Source organism: Sparus aurata, chromosome 1 (assembly GCF_900880675.1).
Source record: "Sparus aurata chromosome 1, fSpaAur1.1, whole genome shotgun sequence".
Lineage (NCBI taxonomy): Eukaryota > Metazoa > Chordata > Actinopteri > Spariformes > Sparidae > Sparus > Sparus aurata.
The window spans coordinates 11,070,423-11,096,980 of NC_044187.1; the positions used below are offsets into that span (position 1 = coordinate 11,070,423).

The 26,558-nt window shown below is 40.5% G+C and overlaps 1 protein-coding gene across 4 annotated transcripts in view; it reads right to left on the reverse strand.

Annotated features, from left to right (window-relative positions):
* Positions 1–26,558, reverse strand: part of LOC115585913 (protein sidekick-1) — a 251,660-nt gene that overhangs the window by 133,953 nt on the left and 91,149 nt on the right. For all 4 annotated transcript variants that reach the window (XM_030424570.1, XM_030424559.1, XM_030424587.1 and 1 more), the window contains exons 3-4: positions 23,621–23,727; positions 22,727–22,874 (exon numbers count right to left, since the gene is read on the reverse strand). In XM_030424570.1, the coding sequence (XP_030280430.1) occupies positions 22,727–22,874; positions 23,621–23,727 (255 nt within the window). The remainder of the gene's footprint in view (positions 1–22,726; positions 22,875–23,620; positions 23,728–26,558) is intronic.

Sequence of the window (26,558 nt, forward strand, 5' to 3'; positions counted from 1 at the left end):
TCTCACAAAATGTTGAACCTCGCCCCATCCTTGGCAATTATTAATATTATTGACCAATTATCAAACCTGTTCAAAGGGTATAACAATGAATTGAAATTGTTTATTGAGATTCAGTTAAATATATATAATCAAACTTTATAAAAGCTTTTTAATTTCTTCTCATTAAAAAAATATTCCCTCCCCATCACCTTTAAACAGCAAAATGAAAACATAAAATGAACATAGACAAGTCATTTGACTCATTATGAATCAAGTCAGGTCACAAGTCTTTAACCTCAAGTCATTCAATCAAGTTGAAACTCATCAAAATAGTGTCTTCAGTCCACATCTCTGCTGTAAGGCAACAATGCTATTAACTGACAACTGCTAAACTGTCATCAGTGACTGATTCTGGTGTGAAAAAAGGGGAAGCCCCGTCAACAAAATTCAAAACGAGTGATTAAAACCTGCTGTTATTTTGAAATTGATTGACAGATCTTTTGAAACACAGCTTAATAATAGTCAACTTCTAAGTCATTAATGTTTTCCGACACTGTCAAAATCTGTTCACATGAATAATGTTCGAGCACACAGCAGTAAAACTGGCCTACAGTTTCAAAAATGACCAGTTGTGAAAAAGAAAATGCAAACGCATCTCCAACTCTTCAGCTCTTTAATAATGCACCAAATGTTGACATATCTAAAATGAATGTGGTAGAAAAAAAAAAGAAAAAAAAAAAAAGACGGAGCCTCAGACTGCACTTAGTGCCATTCTAGTTGCTGCCCAGGTATAGCAATGTCCCTTCACTGAACTGTCACTGGCATTCCTGATGCAAGAACCATTTAGTGAGCCTAAGGACTTGTTCCAACTTGTTCTAAATAAATCCCTAAAAGACTTAAAACATAAAATGTCTGCCACCCTTTTATCTTGTAATCAACAAGAGAGGGAAACAAAACAACACATTCACACAAAAAAAACTGCCATCTCTACAATAAGCCTGTTGGAGATGAACCAAATGAGAAGAAATAATGGAAGCAGGCTGCTGATGCATTAAAAATGTGCATCAACTATTCAGAAGGTCTGGATTGTGTCTATTGCAATCTAAATCAAGGCCAGAACATTTTGGACTACATTAAAATGATAACAGGGAAACATTCAAGTTATTAAGGGCACCCACTGGGCACATCCAGAGTCCTCCAATCAGAGTGACATGCAGGCTACACACTGCATGGCCAAAGACATGTGGAAAGTATATGGACACTTGAATATGACATGCACATGTAAAATTTCAGCTGAATGTATGATTAGTGAGTAAAGAGAAAATTAATGTGCAACTATTTGATTATTTAAACATTTCATCTCTTTTTCAAGCATAGATTCGGTCTCCAGCGGGTTATAATTGTGTTTATAATTGTAAACTGAAGCAACAGCGCCTTTAGGTCCTGGACTGTCGGACAGACAAAGGAAAACCATTAAAGGTATCAGGAAGAGTGCATTTTTTTTGTTTGTTTATTCTGTAAGATTTTACAATCAAGATGATTAACTCATTACTTAAAAAAAAATCAGTAGATTACTTGATAATGAAATCTCTTTCTAATGAAATCATTAGATTACTTATCTCATTCCAAATCTGCTACGATGCCTCCACCTTTCTGGGCGGCTTTTATATCAGATTCAGGAACCTGGCTGCAGGGAATCGTGTGAGGTCGAGCATTGACGCTGATGCGGCCTGGCTTACAGATGGCGTTCCAGTTCATCCTGAAGGTGTTTGATGGGGTTGAGGTCAGAGTCTATGAAGGCCAGTTGTTCCACATCAAGTTTGGAAAACCTTTTCCCGGAGGACCTCACTTTGTGTAAGGAGCCATTGTCACCACAAAGAAAATGATTTTGCCTGATTTGTCGTCACAAAGTTGGAGGCACAATGTCCTCTAAAATGTCAGCATTAACAGTGAGCAGTAACGATCACAATAACAATCCAGGTTTCCCTTATGGATTACAGTGGAAGTGCTCAGACTCTGCCATTTCTGTAACTGGAGTGGGAGTGTGTTTGTGTGTGAATGGGTGAATGAGAGGCGAAATTGTAAAGCATTGTATAAGTTCAGTCCATTTACAAAATGATTACGCTTACACTTAATATATTAAGCTACACATAGAAAGCAAGCATTGGCACTAGTTCACAAACCAAAGGCTGAATGTTTAATCCATCACCTAGTAAATAGACTTACCAGGCGACAGAGATGCTGTCAGGGTGTGTCTGATTTAGGTCAGCAGGTGATTGAACGATTGATCACATTGTATGTTTGCTGTCTTAATAATCAGAGATGCATGCTGTAACTTCTGGAACAAAATTGAAACGTTTAAGTTCTGACAAGTGGGAAAACTCAAGTCATTGTCATTGCACCATTGCACTGCTGGTCTTTACAATCATAGCGTCTGACCGTAAGCTACATGCATCTGTGGTTTGCTTGAGTGAAGTCAACTGTTGCCCAACATCAAAGTAACATGGTGAAAGTTCAAAGCAGTACTGCAATATCAAAAAGGACTTTAGAAATGCAGGACTTAGCAAGTATCATGATATTTTTGACCAAGTAACTCAACACCGATGACAAACCGATGAAAAGATTATATATAGTCTCATATCATGGTAATGATATACAGTAATATCAATTCGATGCCCAGCCCTAAATCACACTATGACCAATAAGTCCTTCACATGAACAGTAGTCAGTCCCCTGCAGACCAACTATGCAGACATTGTGCTTTTTTTTTTTTTTCAGTGCACAACCCAGCTACTCTCTTGTGTCAGAATTATATTTCAATTCCTGTCCACACCTGATTAATTGCTCACAACCAGATTTAAGGTTATTATCTGTTAATGGTGATCTGCATGGTGAATCTTGATGATCTTTCCACTCAGAGAATTACAACCTGCATATGTGACTGCACATGAGACCAATAAAGTGAGGGAGAAAGACAGAAAAAAAGAAAGATGGTAGAGGTTACAACAGTAATGAACACTAATGTGTTTGTGAGAGATTTTAACAGCCCCTTCACTGACTCAGAAAACATTTCCCTACCTTCTGCCCTCCACACTCGGCAGCTCTGTGACTTGTAATTAACGCAGTGCCTAAATCACAGGCTTGCTTCCTCAATCACCTTTACAGTTCCTTCAAACGGTCAAACGGACACAGAAAGGGACACTTTTCTGTGGTCGGCTTGGCCAGTTGCCACCGCCAATAAGTCCTCCATAAAGCACACGCGCAGGCAGCGCGTGCTCGCGCACACATAGTCGAGTATCCTTGTGCACACACAGCCTTGGGCCTGCAGTATGAAAGTAATTGGTGTGTGCGTATATGCGAGAGAGGGAGAGAGAGAAAGTGAGAGCGAGAGAGTAAGAGTTAGAGATGGCTGCTAGACAGACTGCGTTTGTTTAATGTCCCCTGGCATGGCCTGAGGGACCGGCAGAGAGAAGTGGAAAGGCAACGGTTGAAGGAAGGAAAGGAAAGCGGGGCAAGGGTGAGGTGGAGGCAGGAAGAGAGGAGAGGAGAGAGGGATGAGGCTGGATGCTGAGTAAACAGAGGAGGGAGACTTTTCTCTCCGCTCACTGTTTGTTCAGCGACAGTGCCTCCATGACTCGCTTCCTTTCTGACACTGCTGCACGTCTGTCTGTCTCTCTGTCATCCACGTGCGCATACGGGCGGTTTTTCACATGAATGCTCACAGAAAAACATTTGCCTCTGCTGGTAGAAATATCTCTCGTAACAGGTCATACATTAAATCTACAGTACAAGACCACATTGGTTTAACAAGGAGGCTAGATGGATGGTAACAACTCCCTTTGTGTGACTGTGTGTGTGCGTGCAGCTGAGTGACTGTTGTAGTCCCATTAGGTGGATGGATCTCTAGACGAATGGCTATTATCCTAATTAGCAGTAATTATGTCTGCTTCCAATTAACCACACAACTGGCGGTGACTTCTCTCGCTGTCTTTCCGTCTCACTCTCTCTCTCTCTCTCTGCGTCTTTCTCCCAGCCGGAGAAACACACCTTCTTCTCAAACACCGTCTCTCCCAGCTGCTCAGCTGTAGAGACCAGCTGAACAGAGAGCCCATAATCTTCACACTTGAAAATAAGCTGTCATTTTCTAATTCTGGTTCCTGTTTGAACCTCAAATAAAGAGCGCAACTCCAGACCCTGTGATTTATATTCTGCTTATACAACCGGGAAGCTCGCTCTGCGAATCTGTCTGCAGACAGGAGTGCAGGAGCATTTTCGAAGTCCTTTCATGGTTTGTTGTAGCTTTCAGACAGTCAGTCGTTGTCAAATGTTCAAGGTTACATGGTGGGATAAATGTTGGAGCCAGAATTGTGAGCCATGTGACTTCACCTGAGGCCTTAAAGTTGCCTGGACTGGCTTTAAGGCTATGCTTCGTTCATCATGACAGTGTACATTTTCTGGAATTTCAAATAAGACACCAACTATGTTACCTATTGATTACTGTGTATTTGCTAATTTGGCTTAACAAGGTCAAGCAATAACATCTCTAAATTGGAGCATTTGTAGCGTTTTCCATAGTTGCTGATTACAATGAATATGTTCGCTGTTGAGTGCAGCCATTTGACAAACAACATGTAATGAATACATACAATACATAATAGAAGTGGATGGAGCTTTGGGGTCTAATAAGTGAGGCCTATTGGTTTGAAGTCCAAAGTAGAAATCTCGTCTTTCTATATGACTTTCGTGTATCTTGACAACAGTTCTTCCAGTCTATTTCACACTTGGCAGGTTTGTTGTTAACGACCAAAGGAAAATTGGTGTCGAATTTGGTGCAATTTGGACACCTGACAATATCCACGCGTCCATTCAATATTCCTACATTCGGCACTTCGGCTTCTTGGCTCTGTAGAATGAAGCTGGGCTCAAACAGAATCGTTCTCACATGATCTCGTGGGGAAGCAGACGTAAACTAAATGGAGATTAGTATTGTGCAACAACTTGCTTTATAAATGTGTTGCAAGCAGAGGGTTAAATTAGTCTGGATGAGTGGAGTTACAGTACTAGCTAACAATAGTTTTTCACAGTTGCCTAGGCTCAGCTTGGAAAGATGTAATCATCCAGATCTCAAATAGTAAATATCAAATGTATGATGAGTCTGTGAGCAGCTCAGAAGGCTTCAGACTGGATCTGTAAACCCCTGACATTACCTGTTTATCTGTGCAGAACAGCATATCTTGAACATTTACTGTACTATCGTGAACAGCATGATGTTCATTTTGTAAAGATAATTAGAGTAAAATAGACTTAATTGTCTATTTTACTTAGACAATAGACTTAATTGTCTATTTTACTGGGTGCGCTTCCGGGCCTGGCTAGCTTGTGAGCTCCACCTCTTAACGCTCCACCTCTTATTCAACTACGGTCACTTCTGCCTTCCCAATAAACAGCATGACGGCCACACTGACGATATCGAGGCATCCACTTCTATTATAGAGTTTATGAATAAATAATAGACATTGTGTGTGTGTGTGTGTGTGTGTGTGTGTGTGTGTGTGTGTGTGTGTGTGTGTGTGAGAGAGAGAGAGAGAAAGTATAAATATGTACACACTGATAATTTGTAAAAAACACAGTCACACATTGCTATTTGAATGCAGACAAATTACTTCCAGAAGCCGTAAAGGTCAGTGGTAATAGTATGAAGTAAACAAGCACAGTGTTCCCGCTTTATCATCAACACCAGCACAACCACACACTTGCAGCATCTCCTGTAAAACAAGGGTTTTTAACTGATACACTTGTCACCAAGGCGATAGGAAATCAATACAACGCAGGAAAAAAAAAATGATTCCGCCTACAGGCAAAAACATTTTAATCTACATTACTCTGTAACAACAAACATAACCACACACAAAGACGTGCTCACATAGATCCAATGTGCACAAAGCCTGCAGCGAAATTGTCAGTGAACACATCGCTCACACTGACCTGTGCCTTACTACAAAACCACACAGTTTGACAGAGATTACTGTGTCTGTTTTCTTGAAACTCGGCAAACATTTGCAAGAACAAACACAGGCACAAGTTTTTATTGAAAGGATTGGAAATAAAAGACCGAATATGCATAAGCCAGTACTGGCCAGCATGGTGTATATGTGTATTTTGGAGAGAAAAAAAATGATTATTCTCATCTAGTATAGACTCTTCTTTTGATATGCAGTTATATATTTATTTAACTGTACTAAATGAAAGAGCTACATCAAAGTGAGAAACAAAACATACATCAGAGGGGTTTTTTGTGTTTTTTGAGATGTTTATGTATGTACCTCCACCAACTGAGGCTACAAAAATTGCACTTTCTTTAGTAAAACAGGCAGAAATGTAAGCTCAATTTTATGGTAAAAAGCTAGCAGAATTGCAGTGTGCCACCTGCTCGGCATAAACTCAACCTCGGCTACGACTCTACCCACTTTGGTGAAAGTAGCTTTGTTTGGAACCAGATCATTTCCCCAGAGGTGCAAGTACAAAATGGACAGCGGACACAAACAAAAAAAACAACTTCACGAGTGTGCACGATGTACATGAGCCTGTTTGTGCATGTGTTGCACTTCACGTACTGTTGCATGTGTGGATGAACGTGTTTTTGTTGCGGTACACTGTAATTATCTGCTGAGCCAAGGTGCTAATGACAAATACGAAACCTGTAGCACGACTCAGCAATGAAAACTAGGAAAGCCGGAGAGGGAGAGAAACTAAGGATGGATAGCCGTGTGTTTGAGCTAAAACAGTACAAGTACATTGGGTCACCACCTTAAGCAGTGTGAATGCATTTGTTTCCTGACATAAGCCCCCAAGCCATAAACACAAAACTCCCACGTGGGTACAAGAGCAGAGAGGTTAGAGCACGGAAAGTGAGAGTGTAATTTCCCGAGAGCAGGAAGCGTTAAAATTTAGCCTTTGCTTGTCTGTGAGAGAAAAGAAACGTGCAACCTTCTGCTTATCGATCCGGCTCACTGATCTTGAGGATGTCATTGTTTGGCTCTGACTTTAAATATTCAATCAGCATCTTTTATATTTGTCTGGCTATCCTGGCAATGTTTCGGAAATCCAAAAGTGTGGGTGCTGGCAAACAAACATGGATTTATATAATCTCTTAAGAAGTGTGTTTGTGCTTATAATCTATTTCCTTAATTGGTTTATTCATTTGTTTCATGGTCTCTTCTGTCTCTTTCGTAATCACCTGCCAGCCTCTAGTGGAGTGTCAAAACCAAACCTTCATCAGTCACTCCTCACTGCACGGTGATGCCTCTCGCTCTCTCGCTCACTCCCTCTCCCCTTTGCTTTCTCTCACTCCGTTTGGTCGATAGGTTAAGAACTCTTTTGGATGAGCGATGAGAGTGCGAGCGTAGGTGTGTGTATGGGGAGTGAGTGTGTCCACGTGTGCATGCGTGTACAGTCTGGTCAGTGATGGATGCGTGCGTGGCAGGTAATTAAAAGTGTGATTAGTGGATAATTAAAAGAGGTCTCTGTCTTTAGAATATTTAACGACTTTAGACAGAGGACACGCTCACACACACACGCATGCACACGCGCAAGGTGCTAGGTGGGAGTGTGTTGGTTCAGACTTTAATGGGGGGATAATGATTCCTGAGATGATATAGGATATGGACAGGGAGAAACAAGTAGAGAGAATAAGAGGATGAGGAGAGGAGGGGAAAATCGGAAAGTGGCAGATCAGACGCAGACAAAAGACACGTCACCTCTTAAAGATACATATCCATAGAATTATTCATCATCAGCGCGAGATACCTGGACACACACACGCGCACACACACACACACACATACTCAGACACACACTTCTCTCTTTCTCTGTTTTCTGTGTGTCTTTGAGTGATCAGTTCAGACAGAAGCAGCTGCTCTCTGGCAGACCGAAATAGATGAGCAGAGAATCACTAAACCCAGATATCCCGCAGGCTTACAGACACGCGCGCACACACACACACACACACACACACACACACACACACACACACACACACACAGGGCGCGAGAGAAACACAGCACACACATGGGAAGAATGGGACCATAAAACACTTAAGAATTATGGTCAGAATTGTACGTGTAAAGGAATTTGTGCTCAATTTACACGTGGTATTAAAATGGAATCACAACTTGTGCTTATTAACAGGTATGAACATACGTTCCTCTCTGCACTGTGACTGGTTATCTATTCACAAACTTTTCAAGGCTCTTGAGTAGGTGTGAAGATGTGTGAAGATGCATACATGTGTACAAATGTAATTCTAACGCTGATGTCCAGCATAGTGTATAGTGTTTCTGACACTCAGCAACTTACTTTAGTGTGTTAGCATGCTTACATTTGCAAGCAGGAGTAAAGCCAAGACATGCATGAGGCTGATAGGCAGGTTTTGCAGGTATGTGACAGGGATGCTAAAAGGGGTTACAATTCCTTGTACTGTCCCCTAATAACTAAGTATCTGCCATGTAAATATATGGTGAATTACAGTATTTCATTAGTTGTGACCAATTCAGATTTGTCGTCAAAGTATTGGATAATACTGGATGACTACGGTGAAACTGTAGAGCTACGTAAGCATCTCTACTGTGGTAAGGCGTAAGTGAGAAAGCAAGCTTAGTTGAGAACGCTTCATTATTACACATGCTACAATGTTGTTGTGAGCTAATAAAACGCTCGGCTTGATTACAAATCAGCTGTGTCGTCCAGCAGTTTAATTGATTGGTAATAAATCAGACATAATTGCGTACATCCTAGAAAAGGCGACCAATTCCAATTCATAATCACATAGCAATTCAAGTTACAGTTGTAGTTATCCAAGGTTTATGTTTATAAGAGCCCGAGTTTAATTAAGGTAAAATGACTGTATTTATATAGCACTTCTCTAGTGTTAACAGCCACTCAAAGTGCTTCGCAACACAAGTCAGCATCCACCTATTTACACACACACATTCATACACACTTGTGGCAGGGGAGTGATAACCATTCATAAGCACTTTGGGGTTCAGTATCTTGACCGCACTACCTCCTGAGCCGTGTACTCTCAAGATTTTAGGATTGCACTTCGCAATAAATCACTTGGAGTCATACATCTCAACTACTGGGCATGTTCTTGCAGATGTTTTGACATCTTACTCGATAAGTAAGCTGAAATTGGACTGCATAAGGAAGCCTTGTTTGTTTCTATGGTTTCCAGGCTCTTGATATATAATTTGTAATTGACTTTTCTATGTCCAATGCAATCAACACTCGCTCATAACATATACATTTCACAACGTTATTTAGAACAACATTAAAATCTAATCTGCAAGTGAGCTGAGACTGGATTGTAAAGGGAAGCTGTATTAACATTCTCATTTACCTAGTATTGTACAATAATTAACCATATGATCACCAGGTAAATACTATCTAAAAGTTATGGGATCACAAAGGTTATTAGAGTTCATCCTGAGGGGGACATGAACATAAGTACCACATTTTAAGGGAAATCCACGAAACAGTTGTCTGTAGTTATCCTCCAAAATTAAATCCTGCTGGTGGGCACTAAACTAAAGGTCAGGGCTTCGCCAAAATTACTGGAATTCATTTGTTGAGACCATAAATGTTTGTACAGAATTTTATGGCAATTCATCAAAGAGACATTGCAATCTTAACCTCAAATGTCAACCTGTGGTGGCACTAAAACAAAGGTCAGGGAATCACCAAAGCCATTAGGACTCATTATCTGGAGAACCATCAATGTCTGTACAGTATGTTTGCAATTCATTCAGTGGAAACTGAGATCCATCAGGGCAAATAAGTAAGAAATGTGACACTGAATTTGGAGGAAAATGGATCACAAATATCTGCAAGATAAATCATTTTGAGACCATAAACGTATGTACAAAATCCAATCTGTTAAGATACTACAGTCTGGACCAAAATGGCTGGACAACCAACAATTGCCACACCAAGACCCCTGTCACCTGCACGGCTAAAATACAAACATGTTGGGTTTGGAGACATTTCACATGATCGGCAACAGCCTGTGTTTACTTTTCATTTGAAGCTGTCTAGGTCGGATGGCGCAGGTGGCACAAGAAATGACAGGCAGGTACGTTGTTGCCACAAAAGGGGGATTGCAGCGGCTGTGAATGCTCCTACTGTACCCCGATCATGACTGCAGACTTCAAAGTGAGTGGAGACGATCTGACACTCTGAGTAGTACTTCTTCACAAATCTGCACACACTGTGTGAACTGCATACATCTACTGTAGATGACTGAGATCAAATTCGAGCTATTGAAAATTCAGTCACACTCCTATGGTAATGCGTTGTGAATGTTTACACCTTGCATTAGCATATGTTTTGGCCAATCCAGATACCCAGATACAGATGGCATTTTAATACCAGGGCCAGGGGTCTTAGTAAATATAAACTGTGGTCTAATAGGGCTTGTAACAGAACATAAAGTATTCATTTATTGCTACAGGAACACAAACAACTGCAGTGATTAGTTGAGGATAATTCAAATATGTGGAAGGAAAACATAATCATAGTAGTTAATAGTAACATATTTTTGCAACTGCGATGCAATCATCTGTGTCGCACTCCTGCAGTTTAGGGAGCTCTTTGTTCCTACCAATCCTCCACCTCCTCCTCCTCCTCCTCCTTCTCCTCCTCCTCCTCCTCCTTCTCCTTCCTCTCCTGCTGCTTGTCTTTTCTCCCTCCCTTGAGTGTGTGAGGCAGAGTAAGCCTCTGTCATTTGGGAGAGTCATTAACTACAGCCTTGGAGTTAATGTCCTATCTACTTTCTTCTTTAAAAGAAGTTTTCTTTCCACCTTAGTTATCTGAAAAGTGTGACTGGAAGAAGACAGCAAATGTGGAACACAGTAACAAGTCAGGGACACAAGTTAAGGACAAATGAGAGGAGTCTCAAATTCACCTGATATGTCCGCCAGACACAGACGCTGTTATCTCAGCAAACAACAAATACAGCTGACTGCAAGCCGGGGTCTGAAAATAATGGTGCTATCAACTCGAAAATATCCACCCAGTTCTGCGTCAAGATAGCGACGAAAATGTAATTTATTAAAAACATAACGTTTTTACCTTGTGGCATACATGTGGGTCTACTTATAGCCTGCGGACTTGGAAAACACATCAACAGTTTTAAACAAAGCTACAACAAATTGCTTTTGGCAGAATAAGCAATGAATATTCATAGTCTGACAGCAGGCCCTAAAGTGCTGTCTTCATAATGCAATTCTATCCCACTCCACCTTGACAATGAATAATATTACCAGAAAAACGCAATGCAATTAAAGCTACCCCTTGTTCCCTTTCTCCCTTTGCCACATGTGTCGCTCCCCCACTCCCCATGCAGTACAGTGATAACATTAAAAATTAAACAAGTCATCTGATTTCTTTACTGCAAAATTCATGTATAATAGTGTGGTGGTAGAAAAAGTCATCTCCGGTCATTTCTTTAGCAACAACTAGTCCTCTGCAAATAGATAAAATGTATGAGTAGAGACACTGGACCTAAATTAGACACAAAGAAAAGTAGACATAAACTGTAAAGAGGCGATGAACTAGTCCTACATCAGAGGTTACATAATCCTCTCCACAATTATTTACACAGTTGGTACAAATGTAGAAAAATTATCAGTACTCTGATAGACTCAGCTGAATATATTATGCATGACAGAAGGTCAGGGGTTTAACAATTTTGCCAGTTTACAAAAACAATAAAAGATTTCTCAGATTATTCCATTGTCACAATGAAAATTAGCAACCACCCAAACTGTGAAATGACAAGAAACAGCTTGTAACTCCAGCTGGCACATTGTCCACACTTCCCAAGCCAACAGTTAGGTCAGCAAGAGGGCAATTAGCAACTGACAAGACATTGAACAGAAAATGGAAGAATACAAAAAAGAAAGATGAGAATAGATGTTCTGTTGACATTGAAACTAGAACGAGCCCTGAGTTAAATTAATCCACATAAAACATCTTCGGTCACTGATTGTGTTAAGTGTGATTATGATATAGTCTCATACAAACCGCAATCCCCTAAATTTGATCTAATCTTAAATCGTTTTATGGCAAACTTTGTGATAATGGCAAATATTGCATTGAAAGAATCAATATCACATTGTGATGAAATTGAAGATTTACACCCCTACCAGATGATGTCACATTGCTTAAATCAAACCTGAATCATTGAAAAATCTGAGGCACTCAAGAGGGTAATGAGTTAAAAAGCCAAAGCTATCAATTATGGCTGTTGAATCACAACAACAGTAAAAATATGCCAACGCATTTTAGCTATTAAGGCCTTCATCAGGGAAGTACGTTTAAATCAAAACAGATTCAACTTTTCTGCATTTTTTTTTGTCAGATTTCTCGGCAGTGGCACAACCACTTCAATGACGGATCGGTCCCATTCAAATCAACGACGGGCTGTGTTTTTTCAGACAGTGTTGTCGGCTGTATAAACCTGACTGAACTCATCTGTGATTTAATACTAATGGAACACAGCATTAGTTCTGTCAGAGCAATTAAGTCGCACTCGTATTAGCTGATTGGCATCAGCTGCTTCATTCATGCTTCACAATCACAGGCTCATTCATTAGCTGTTTGGTTAGGTCTTGCAACTAGGGAAGTTGAATCAGAATCATACAAGTGTGTCAAGTGTTTTACAATGTGACACTTCTCACTGTTATTCTGCTCATACCTCTGTGCCAATTACACTTGCTACCACAGCTTCCTCCACAGCTCCAACCTCCCTCTTACTTGCAAAGGTTTTGATATTTTCGATCTAATTAAGATTAAATGTACATGGTTATACTTACATAACCTAGTTGATTAAATGTTGATACCCTGGGGAGTTGGCACCAGAAATACTAGTCAGTTAAACTTATGATTTTTTAAATTATTTTTACATTCAAATGACATATTGACATATTTTGCGCTGAAGTGTCAATTGGTGGCTTGATAAAGAATGAGAATCAGTTACTAATGTTAACAGCATTAGTTAAAAGTTAAGTCTGAAATGTTACCCTGCCTCTATTACGTAATAAAAAGAATAATGAGCAATGTTTAAAATGCAAAAGTGCCACACATTTCAGTGTCAACAGTTGTTAAAGAATATGATTAATGGCTTCACTCTTATGTGGACTGCTGAACATTAAACATTAAATTGTGCTCCAGTTTTGGCTTCTGACAGTTTTCTTACTATAAGACTGGTCGAAAGTTTAAACTCCAGTTTAAATGTTTAAATGTCAGGGAAGATAGCGGGTAGAAGAGATCAGTCGTCCCAGCAGAATCCTCCTTGCTACCTTGATTATTTGAGCGCAGAAACCTTCTTTTCTATTTGCTATAAATGGTCCAATTCTTGACAAGTGTCTTAAGTGTATAGCCTTCAGGCTTTGCAGCACCAATAGAACCGGAGGCCAATTAGTTCCACTGGTCATAATTATTTTTCACAAAACCTGGTGTAACAACACAAAAATCAGTGAAACAACCAAATGACAAATCAATTTCCAGCCTTGCAACAATTGTAAACATATAAAAGTTATTCAACATTTCCCTTTACAGATCTAAGGTGAGAAGAAGGTCAAGCGCGGAGGAATACCAGGATTACCATTTCTCCCTTTGAACTGGGATCAGCAACCCCTCATACTAGCTCACAAGAATAAAAGGACACAGTGAGAGAGAAGCTGAGAACAAGAAGCAAACAAGAGACAGAGCAGCAGACACGTGTCCTTTTGAAATGAAGAGAGGTGAGATATCGAAGGGGAAATGGAAGAAGAGTTTACAGTAGAGAATTTTCATTCTGTTATTTGCCGCCACATTAAGCGACCAAAGGAGCAATTCAATTATGGAAAGGGATGGAAAGAGGAAAGCCAAAAATGAGAAGGGGAGGAGAGGTAAATTGGAAAATATGAAATTCAGGCAGGCGTCAAAAAAGAATTCTTGTTGCTTTATGTCCCGTCTTTTACTTTCTACTCTACAATTAATCAATGTGCAAATTTGCCGTGAAATGCTGCATGCTTATTTTCACATCACATCACAGTGGCGTATCTTTTAGCCACTGCCCTTCAAAGTCATTAGTGACAAAAAGGCAATTAACTGTAACATAACGTCTTGATCAGGTAGGTGCTTTTGGCGTATGTACAGTAGGTATTTCCTCTTGTTTTAAATAACTTTAATGACTACAATTACTCATGACAAGCCTTATATAAACTGTCAATTAAAGGACCAGGGCTATTATGGCTCTTGGAAAAAAAAAAAAAAGGAAAACCAGACCAAGCTCTTATGAATCTAATATTTTCTGGAAAGCTGTCAAAAAGTTCCTATTACATTACATTAATACACAGACATCAAATACAGGCAAAAATTACACTGCAAATGAAGACATACACGGCAATTTTTAGGCAAGCAAGTGGGATTGGTAAGAGTGGCCTGTTTATCAAGTAGATTGCCTTGCAAAAGGGGGGCTGTTTGGATTGCTAATGTAGGAAATATTACAATAATTTAACTGCCGTAAGACCACAACTAACAAAATACTAAAGGCTGTGGCAGCGATTTTTCAGTGCATTTATGTGAAATAAGTTTGCTAAATGCGCTGTAAATGTCTGGAGAATAAAACTGATTTGGCTTTGGAATAGATTTGGGTGAACTTTTTTCCACACTCTGTACCCGTTGAACGTTTACAGACTTTGCTATAACTGCATCAATCCATCGTTGAGACTGTCCTCCCAAGAAGGAGGACAGCATCAGTTGTTCCAGAGCCAAAGCACTTTAGGGACGGCAGTAATTATGGAGGGGGCAAAGGAGGAACGGTTATTATTACAAAGCGACCAAGGTTCAACAAAACATCGGACATAAAAGACAGCTGTTCATTACCAACTAGGAGTCAACTTTTCATTCTTTTTAAACATGATTAAGGTCATTCCAACTTTATCATAGTCATTGTTTTTAACCAAAACCATGACATATCCTTAACCAGATGCCTTTTGTAACCTTAGGGCTGTCAAACTGATCTTCTACAGTGATTTGTTAATGTTTTGGAATCCAGACACAAATGATGTTGTTCTGCTGTAATGGCCTCAGATTATAAAAAAACATCTACATGTCGATCTAAAGAACAAGAACCAACAACATATTTTGTCATTTAATTAGAAGGACTTTTTGTACACTGAGTGCATTCATAATTCATAATGCACTCATAAGTGGGGATAATCCCAATTATGAACAGGTTTATAGAGTATGGCGGTCATGTGTTTGACCTGGATAAGCCCTTATCCTTCCTCCCCCTTCTTCTTTCTGCCATGTTTTGTGCATTCATGACCAACATAATAGCTAGTCGGTAAAAACCCAAAAATATGATGATGAGCAATGTAATGTCGGGCTAAAATTACATACACATTCTGGCTTGACTCAGTTTGACTTGGCACGTCAGCCCAGCATGGCAGGGATTTGCGTTTCAAGTACAACAGAGCTGATGACGTACTTGTCTTGAGTAGGGGTTAAAGGAAGAGCTGTAAATACTCTCCCTCCTCACAGGATTCATTTCCTATAAATTCTTCATCAGAAAAAGTCCTGTTATCTATTTATTCAAAAGCTGTTATCATAAAGCTGAACAATCAGAAAATGTTAAGATAGAACACAAATCTTGTAAAGGCTGAAAGTGGGCATGATGAAATACAGCAGATGTCTGACAGTACAAACACGTACGCTGGAACGAAACATAGCTTCAAACCGCAGAGATTTGGTTAGGAGCTACAAAATTACTGAGAGCAAAACACACACTGACTTTTAAAGACTTCTTTCTCTCTGGTTTCCTGCACAGACATGAGTTGAGCACTGCGTCACAGGCTGGTTTGAGTTGGAGAAGGGGTAAAGTTACGAGTTGGCTGCGGTGAGGACGCGTCACCGCAGCCCAGTTTGGGGCGGGGGCGGGTAGTTTTGGTGCAGCTCGACTCGGTAAAGCTGGTAATGGAAATGCAAATCGGTGATTCAGTGCTGCCAAAGGTGCCAATGGAAACGCCTCATGATATGCTGAATGAAAGTGGCGATGCAGAGGATTAATGTTTTTGTCACTTGAGTTTAAAAGGAGGAGCGTAATCGGGCAGGGAAGTGGTGAATACAGTCCGTCCAGCCATCCAGGAGCTAGTTTCAACTCTCAACTGTTCAGCACACTCAGTTGGTACAAAATGGCACGTTTGTTGGATGTGTGAAAAATCTAATACACACCTGAGGTGAAGTCGATGAACAGAAACCTGGATACTGTTAGCAGGTTTATGCACAACCAAGTACCTAATGTTCTCTGAAAAGACTAAAACCCAATTAATGATCAAAATTAAGATAAGACTCAAATCCGTACTCAGTATCAGAGGATGTGAGTCAGTTTTTGCTATAAACCTGAGTGAATTACAAGACTGTGGATCACAATATGTAGGCAAGTAGAGAAAACTTTCGCATATGGCTCCACTCAGAGCAGCCATATGTCTTAAATTCCTACATTTCTGTGATGTTTTTGTAATCCCGAAGGTACCTAAATCATTTAATTGAAAAGACAGTCACATACAGTATTTAAGCTCCTGTTGGCTCCAGAGATTAAGCCCCAGACACAATGGATTGAGATGAGCTTAAACCCTTTACTCCATATTCATTTCCTGTAACTTTTCCTTCATGTCTTCTTCTACCTCTCTCTCAGTCACTTTGATCCTCCCCTTTGGCTGCCGTGAGAAACTGAGTCATTATGAACCGCAGCGGCGCAGTAGTAGATGGAGGACCTTTCATATGGCCGCTTGTGCTTCCAACATGTGGTGGGTTCCAAGCCTACACATCCTTTGAGTCTCCCTCCAAATGATGCCCCTTTTCTCTTGATCTTGTGGTCTGTCTAATACGCACGCATGCATATGTGCACACCCTCGCAGAGAAAAACACACACAACATCTGCTTGCAAAGTTCAGACGGCGAGAAAGTTCCTTCTGTTCAGATCTCTGCTGTGTGTGCGTGCGTGTGTGTTTGATGGAAAGAAGCAAAATAATGAATCGCTCCCTCTGTTAAAGTGGTGTTTGACAAATTAAAATGAATTAACGTCGAGACACACACACACACACACACACACACATACACATCTCTACAGCATATGGCTGCTTAGGTCAGGCCTATGAGGAGAAATCTTTCCCATAAGGCCCAGGCCTGACATTGACCACCTGAGACATCAGCGCTCTACACACTGATCACCTCCCCAGCAACGAGAAACTGAAATATTCACTGTCCGCCCCGCCATGCTTCTGCATAGATCACTGCCTCTATTTGATCAATCTGGGCTCCCCGTTGGAAGAAGAAAGAGGAGTTCTAATTCTCCTCATCCTGGCTGTTCTCTTGAAGCTGCTGGCTATGAGAGTCAATTCACGTCCATCTGCCACAGGTCTCAGAGCTAATTAAAAGCAGCAGCTCGCTCTTCTCGACCTGGGCTGCAGGTCACAGCTACAATAGATATCAAGCTTCAGCCGCCGCGGTGGCAGCACCGTCCCAAAAAAGTTGTTTTGACTGCTGCTGGACATCAGAAGAGAAAACAGACTCAACATGTCTGAAGTTCAGAGCCCATGTGAAAACAGGAGGATGGGGTTGGTTTGCGAATCAGAGTGATGGCAGACCAGTGTGAGACGTAGGGGGGCAGGGAGTGAAGGCTCCATTAGATTAGAGCAGAGCGTGTGGGAAGTGACAGCTTGTAAGTTCTTTTCTGGCCAGTATTTTGAGGGCTGGGGAGTTTGGGAATGCTGTTAGACAGACAGGATGTGTGTGTGTGTGTGTGTGTGTGTGTGTGTGTGTGTGTGTGTGTGTGTGTGTGTGTGTGTGTGTGTGTGTGTGTGTGTGTGGAAGTGAGGGGCAAGAGGGAGCACAAACGCACAGAAGGAATGAGCTTGTGTGTGCTTTGGATATGCAGAGTGGGGTTAGGGGCAGGCACATGGACATAAATTGAGAGCGGTGGGAGAAGCAGTAAGACAGACATCGAGATGGGGCTGGGGACTCTGGGAGCGATGCATATCGGATCAATAAACTTCATAAACAACATCATCAGCTCGGTCACCAAGAAGACAGCCAACCGCCAGGCACCATCTGGCCCTGTCTCACCGGACCGCAGGATCAGCCAGCGTAACCTCACGCACGCACACACAAACGCATACACACACCGTTACACACGCAGGGCCGTGCAAATATCCCGTGCGCTCACTCTGACACGCATGAGTGCTCCCAGAGACGTTCCAGGTAGACGCTACTGAGATTGGTCTGGAGAGACAGATTGTGCGTGTGTGAGCGAGTGTGTGTCTTGTGTTTGTGTGTGCGTGCGCCACAGCAGTTAAGCAGTTTATTCAGGAACAGAAGTTTATGGGTTCTGTAACAGTATATCCAGTAGCATGATAATTACTGTAAAAGAGACAGAGAGTGAGCGAAGGAGAGCCAGCGGAGGGAACAAAGCACTATAAAGAATAATTTAGAGGCAGAAAAGCGGGAGTGAGAGACGGAGTAGGGAGGTGAGAGGGAGGGAAAGGGAGAGGAAGACATGTCTTGTAGAGACAAGAGGGGAGCTGTAAAGAAAGGTGCAAATTAGTCTTTTCTATGAGGGTTCAAAGGAAGTGTTATGCATGAATCTTCATCACAGTGTGTATGTGGGTTGCAAGCAAATCAGAATATTTCATCTCACAGCACAGACATAAAAGTTTTTTCACCCAGATTATATTAATACTTGAAAATGATGTAGTGAGATTCACTGATAACACCGTTGTACCCCAATGTGTACCCGGCAAGAGAAATTAAAAAATTACATCTGATCAGTCAGTGGGGAGAGAGTTTCTCAGACACTCCTCATGTTATGTCTGTTAGTCTCAGTCAACCTGTTGGTTGATTTGTCAGCTGAATTAAACACAAAAACTAACGAATGGATTTCAATGAGACTCGGATGGAGGATGGGTGTCAGATGAGGATACATCACATTAACTTTTGGTGCAGGACTGGATAAAGATTGCAAGATAGGGGATTTTTCTACATTATCATTTTCTCAGGGAATAATGCATGGATCTTCATGAAAGAAATGAAATAAATATGAAGGTGGCTGGTATCTATAAGAAAGTAAAATTTCAAGAGAATTCAAATAAAAATCAGGATCTAGCAATTTAAATATGGTCTTCTTTGATACTGGAATAGGCTTGATTGAATTAAAGGGGACTGTTGGGCACTCCACTGAGTTCATTCTATTTTACATTTAGGACAGATCTTTTGCAATGGATTAATTAATCAAATAATAAAAATGAACCTAAAAGTATGAGTAAAAAATGTTAATGGCTGAAGTGGTGCCCATAAACATCAACTTACTGTACTTTCACTTAAAACTTAAGGTTTGATTTTTATATATTACATTTTCAGACTTGTTAACGACCTGCAGACAACAGACTGAGTGCAAAAATAAGTATCTGAGAAGAGATCCCGATCATCAGGTGAGAACAGGTTTTGTTTTGTAACGCTCATTGAAAGATCCATGCACATATATACTTTTCATAAACTGTGGTGAGTAACTGGATTGTTGGTTAAGGTTAGCTAGCACCTTGAATGACCCCCAGATAGATGGGGGCTGAGCTGAGCTGAGTGTTTAACTGAGCTATCCAACTGGCTGGCCATTGACTGTTAGAGAGAAACCCTCTGGTCTGATGTGCAGCTGTGCCAGCTGTTTGTCATGTTGTGTGAAATAGTGACTGCTGAGTCTGTCCGTGGCTTAGTTTATGCCTGTTTCTCTCATCCATTGATGTAGGGGAGAGATTGTCTCCATATAGTTAATTGAGATGGGCGATGATTTATTGTATATCAAATATTGGAGGTGACTTGTCTCCCTCTCTGTGCATAAAACTGCTATATGGTCTAGATAAAACACCCGTGACATTAAGTATTAGACCTTTGCAGTGTGAAACAGCACCTCTGTTTTTAATTCCCAGAATGTCACTAAAATAGTATTTCATAAAAAATATGTTAATTTCTTATGACTTTAGTGGAGGCAGTCAGGTATTCAGTAGAAACTACCCGTGTCTGCAGTAAATAGCTGAGGGAAAAAAAGCTGAATTTAATGGCTTTTCTTGATTGTAAAATGCACGGACTGTGCATTTTTACAGGCAGGGTGTTTATCAGTTTTTTTCTCAACTTAATCAAGATAAAGGGCAAAAAGAAATGGAGCCAGTGTAGCAACATAAGCTACATACAGTGTACTGGTTCCAACACAGGCCACAGCATCATCCACTTGCCAAAGTGTTGCAGCCAATTGCTCAAAGTCAAATCATGAGGTGTTTAAAACGCTCTGCTAACCTGCTGCTGCAACTGTTACATCAGCGCTTCTCCTGCAATCTTAGCAGCCACCTCAGGTTCAACTCAGTATTCATTATCTTCATTTTATGCATTTTTGCTACTAATTGTAAATGTGTTGCTCTATTGCTTCATTACATTTTTAACTAATCTGTTTGGCTGATGTTATTTTTACAGGTGGTTCAGGATAAGGATATTCAAATATGCATCCATACCACCAACCAAAGCTTTTTTTTGTCCTGGTGTAATAAAATGCCCGGGCATTTGATTTGCATTATATATGAAAGAAAATAAATCTACAAAAATAATAATATAGGTGGACATATGGTGGATCATTAAAGGCTGATATAATAACAATAGTCTGAAGCAGGAAAAAGCTGGTTAGCCAATTAGTCAGTGTTATCAACCCACTCCCAACGCCCCACAAAAAAAGAACAATCTGTACTTTCATTAAACCCTGGATAAAAGCTCAACTCAGAGTAATACATATCTAAATAAATAAATAAATAGGAGTGACTGGTAGAGGCTGGGCAGCCATCAGCTACTATCAGAGCCAAGTTCCAGTTTGTTAAACTTCCCATCAGTGACAACCTCTTTAACATACTGTACGTATTGACTTTTACAAAAAGTAATTAGGTCCATGTCAGTACGTTGTCGTAAAACAAGAAGAAAGGTGCCAGTATTCTCCAAAAAAAGTGCCCAAAACACCATCTGGCTTCACTGAAGGAATATCTGAACATGAGCGCCAGTATTCCCAGTAAGTGTCTCGCTCCTGTCTATGAAGGCTGGCTTTATACCCCCACCTTTGAATGTGGATGGTATTCACACTTTTGCCTTCAAACGTGGTCAGAGAACACATTTTATGAACCAGTTCTTTTCAACAGTCTTCAGCCTCTATGGTGGCAATGTGTAGCTGTATTTGGACCGGATTATTAGTGGCCCTTGCACCTCTTGAGAACATTACAAAAGAATCTGGGTGACGTTTGTTGTGAGAAAGGGTTGTCTGGGCTGCTCTTTATGACCTGCTATCGATGCTACTTGGATAAGTGGCCATTAAACTACCTCAAAGACAGGTGCACATTTGTAGCACTAGGTGATTTCATTCTACCACGACTTCAGTTGGATATTTATTTATTAACGTTTAGTTTTTAATTGCCAGTGGCAGTGGTAGCGGTGCTCTTATTTGTGGTGTGTGACATTAAAGAGAGGTAAGAGCACTGTGGTGGTGATGCTCAGACAGTAAACACTTTGGATGCAGGCAGTGTCTTGAGCACTAGAATAATTGCATTCTGCTGTCATTAAGCCAGACTCAAGGAAGCCACATTAAGTTAGCGGGAGAGCCATTTTACACGCTCATTCAAATTAAAAAGCAGTGTCAAATTCGATGTGAACCCACGACAAAAATAATAACAGTAAAACTGCTTATGTAACCTGACTCAACAAAGCTTTCTCAAAAGCCCTTTTGAGGTTGTGACTGTCATTAAAAGGAGTAAAAAAGTTGCTGTCTGGCCATTTACGTGTACACAGAGTCCACAGATAATTCCACTCAATAACACACCGGGGAGCAGTTAGTGTTCCTAATGGGGAGATAGTTATCTCAGAATGTGAGAGCAGCCTCGTAAAACCACTGAAGGTCTATCTCTCAACACCTACTTTCACTGATGAGTAGATTCAAACAGGTACATATTCTAAAATAATTTAGGATACTGCCTCAATCTGTGGCACATTATATTGAGAAACCTTCCCCAACAAACCCACAATCCCCTGCTCTGTCTGAATAATTACATTATTAATACACTGCGTGAACATTTTTCAAAATAACGACACTGACAGGATAGCTGTAGCAGCTGCGGAATAATATGCAAATTACAGGCATTTCAAAAGGAGCCAGACAACAGCATAAAACAAAATACTGTGAAATACAGCTTACACAACACATCGAGGGACCTTCACATCTCCGCTGCACCATTAATATAAAAGAACATTTCCCATGCACCTAAAATTACTTAATAACCTTGTAGATTAGACAAGTGAAAAAGATTGGATTCATTGAAAAACCCATTTAATCTTCTCTTGATAATGACCAAGGTCTATTGTACAGATGTCTAATGAAAAGGGTCAGTTATCTAAATGGCGTATTATTCATAACAATTGGTGTGCAAGGATTAAAAAGAACTTTTGTGCTGCTACCGCACGCTAATTAATATACCACGGGGATAAGAACTGTAAAATTAAAATTTTATCTTGAGCAGTATTTTGTTGCACACTTTGTACCACCATGGGTGCATAAATCAAGATGTAAACGAGAGCGTGTGCAAGAGGGAGAGAGAGAAAGAGAGAAAAAATCCAAAGAGACACCTACATTCGGTTGTTGGGGATTATCTTGTGTCCATCTTTGAACCATGTGACAAGAGGTCGGGGGAAAGAAGCAAGGGGAGGCTGGCTTATGATGGCTGCTCGGCCCTGAGTCGCCGTCTTTCTCTGCTCTTCAGCGGAGAAGTTCCCCAAAACTGAATGAAGAGAGGGAAGACACAGTACCAATACCAATGTAATAAACTGCATTTAGCCAGAAAGAATATTAATGCAAGCAGTGGCACAGTAAAATTCATCCATGTGTCGCAAATATGTGGTTCCCTATAATTGGTGATTTAGTGAAGATACTTGCGAGCCAATTATTAATATTCATCCTGAGTTTTACTGTAGTGGGTTGTTACCCCTCCTCTGACCATCAAAGAGATTATTAGAAAAGTAGACAAGCTCTCAGAACCGTGTAGCAAGCTAGTGAGTTCGGTCATAAACCGGACAGTACTGTACATTCAAACAGTTTATTCAAAAGATGTTGTTGTGCCACCACTAAGATAGCTCAGTCTGGCTCGCAATTCCTTTAAAGGTCGGCACTGTCAAGAGGGCTTACCATTGGTCAACACATTAAGATATTCCTTGGATATTTTAAAGTCCAACTGAAATTAAATTCCATGGTTAGAGAAAAAAATGATGATTTAGTAATAGTCACAAATACCTTTTTCACCTTCTTTCAGTGTGAAAAAAACATGAACAGGTTTATTTTGACACTTTTTTGGAATGCAAAGAGGGATGACTAATTGTCATCTTGGGTGTATTTTAACCAAGAGGTTGCTTGATGGTGTGAACAAAGTTGCAGCTGGTCCCATTTCCTCAAAAACATAAACTAGTCATTTTTTAAAAGAAACATCTTGTATTGTTGTTATTATGATGGTGTGAACACCTGTTTACTTACAGGCCACCTGCACCTCTGTCCTCCGGTTTATAACTGTTCCCATCCTGTTCCTCACGATACACTGATACAGGCCAGCATCAGTCCTCTTCAGAGACGGGACAGACAACCTACAGATGAAGAGACACACAAATGGCATGCTGATTAGGGTCTGTTAAATATATATATATATATCTGAGCTATCAATAAACACTACAACAGTTTTTGTCATATGCTAACTCACATTTCTCTAGACTGATCTAACGTTTTTTCTCTTTGATTCTCTTTACCGACATGCAACCCAGCAAAATGGTTAATATCACATCAACAAATGAAACCGAAACACTTTATGCACAACATCAACTCAAACAGGATTAACTCAAACTCATTGTGAGTAAAACATATAATTCAAAATGATACCATTAGAAGAAAAGGCAGTACTTCTTTAGTGCTATCTTACGATATGTGCCACGGGAAGAATCACAAATAATGTAATACGTTTCGAGAGGCTTTCTTTTTATCGATTGTCTCGCAATGTCAATTATTCATAATCACCAATTATTTCAGTAGTGTTGTATCGTGACACCATCGTTATCACGGGCAAGGTTTCATGAAATCATTGTTCTGTGAGTTAGACTGAGGAAGAAAACAGTTTATGAATTTTGATAGATGTGGTCAGCAGATGGATTTTGTGTGAAGCAATGAACTGTAATCCACAGGTTAGTCCACACTGACTTTTGTTGTGCTGAGTGTGTGAAGAATTTTAATACAGTGAACTAGGTTTAAAGAAATGTGAGTCAGCAAAACTGCGGGAGAAAGGCAGTGTTGGCAGTGACAATTGGAGATCAACAAGACAGAAGGTAGGGAAGGTGGAGTTCTGTTTGTTTGTATGCACACACTCTTGTGTAATTCCTTTTAAATGACCTTGATCTGAGAATGGATTTGGCCTAAGGTTGTCAATAACAGAAGGGAAGGCGGAGTGGTGCATATGTACAGTATAATGTGTGTGTACGTGTGTGTGTGTGTGTGTGTGCTGCGCATGAGAACGTTTCTGACTGTGTGCATGTTTTTTTCTCTGAGATGGGTTGTTAATGGGGTTTTAATGGACTGTGCTTCACTAATGGGAAGCTTGGCATCGGATCTAGGTTGGTGCCATGCTGGACAAACACACAAATGCATATACACACATGCGCAGACACACGTATTACACACAAACCGGATAGACACAGTAAAACTGGACATCGCTTTGGGGCTCATTATGACTACCAGGACAGCCAAGTATTTAACTCCCAGGCTGTCAGTGTATGATGCCAACACACACAGACACACACATGCGTACATCAAAGACTCACACACGCAATTCCATTTCAATCAGGAATGACACATTATACAGCAGCTCTCATCCAGAAACAGATTCTGATATTGGACACTACCTAACCCTGCATCTCTTTCTCTCGGTGTCTGTGTTCCATTATGTCTTAAATATGCATGTGCTGTGGGGCTGTCACAAAAAATTCCAACCAGTTTTCCTCCATATTTCTCACTAAACACAAAGTACAATTCTGACAGGTCCAAATCAGTACAATAATTTCTCAGTAAATTTCTCTGACACAGGCTCAGCCCTGTGTGTGAAATTCCCTGTGTGATTCCAGACAAGAACGATTTGAATCAGTTCTTCGCAGCACGACAGCTTCAGCTCAGACTGATCGAACCCCTCACTGAGCACCGGTCTGAACACTGAGGGGACGAGATGTATGTCTACAAAGTGTTATGTTATGATGTGTGACAAGACATCGAGTAAAAGTGTGAATACAGAGGGACACATCATTCCTCATTAAAACTAGTAATTCAAAGATGAGTCATTGTCCATAGAGTGCTGTGGGGATGACGCATCTTTTTTATGTCAACAATGAAGTTAGCATCGCCCTGGTTCCCTCGTCAAAAAGAATATTTTTCAATTAACCGCAGAAAATACACGCTGCGGTGAACAAAAGTTTAAGATGAAAAGAGAGAATGCCAATAGAATTAGCGCTGCCTCACGACGCCACGTAGCAAGAAACAGGTGCTCTTTGGATCCAAGGACATTTCATGAAACCAAAAGAGCGATAGGTTAGACTTGTTCTTTCTTTGTGATCAATAAGTCATCACCAAGATATACCCAGGTACGCTGCTTTGCAAAAATCAAAAAAGCCTTTCAGAGCCCTTGGTGCCTAAGCCTTTCAACTAACAGTCAACAGGACAAAGCAGTGTGCCTTGGTATATTTTTTCTATAATGTTTCGATCACAAAGTAAAGCGAGATAACCCTCACAAATGACACTCACTTTAATGATTTTTTTGACGCATGAATGCAATCAGCAGATGTAAAAAGTTAACTACAGGCTGTAACGAACTACACCACCTATTTACCTGCAAGTTGGAAAATTTGAGTTTGAACAGTTTGCAAGAGCACCAGTAAAAACACAAAGAAGCTGTCAAGGCAGATGGTGTGTGAATAACTGTCCGTGTTCGGTGTTGTGATTTTTATAATGTCCCTGATTACCTTCATAGGCTCTTTCAGCCGCTTGTTAGCAACCACCTTTTGTAAGACAGCTTCAAAACCCACAAGTGGGTTTATTACTGACCTTTGTACGTCGTAGTACAAAATATGCAACTCTCTTCAGCTTGTGTTAACCACAAACCTTCTTTAGGCGTCTGACCAAAAAGCCATTGCATTTATTTATTTTTAAGTTTGAAACATGGGAACCAAAAGTGCAGACGAGCTAACTCATCAGGTTTCTCTATTTCCTGACAAAATAGAAGGCATTCTCTTGTTGTTTCCAGTGATGTGTTTGTGCTCAATGAGAAAAGCAAGTGGAGCAGGTTGCTATATTTTTACCAGCCCAATTAGGCGGCATTGAATGAGCACAAGAGATGGCTTGAAAAGCATTACTTGTGAAAAATAACGCTGTCAGCCACAAATGT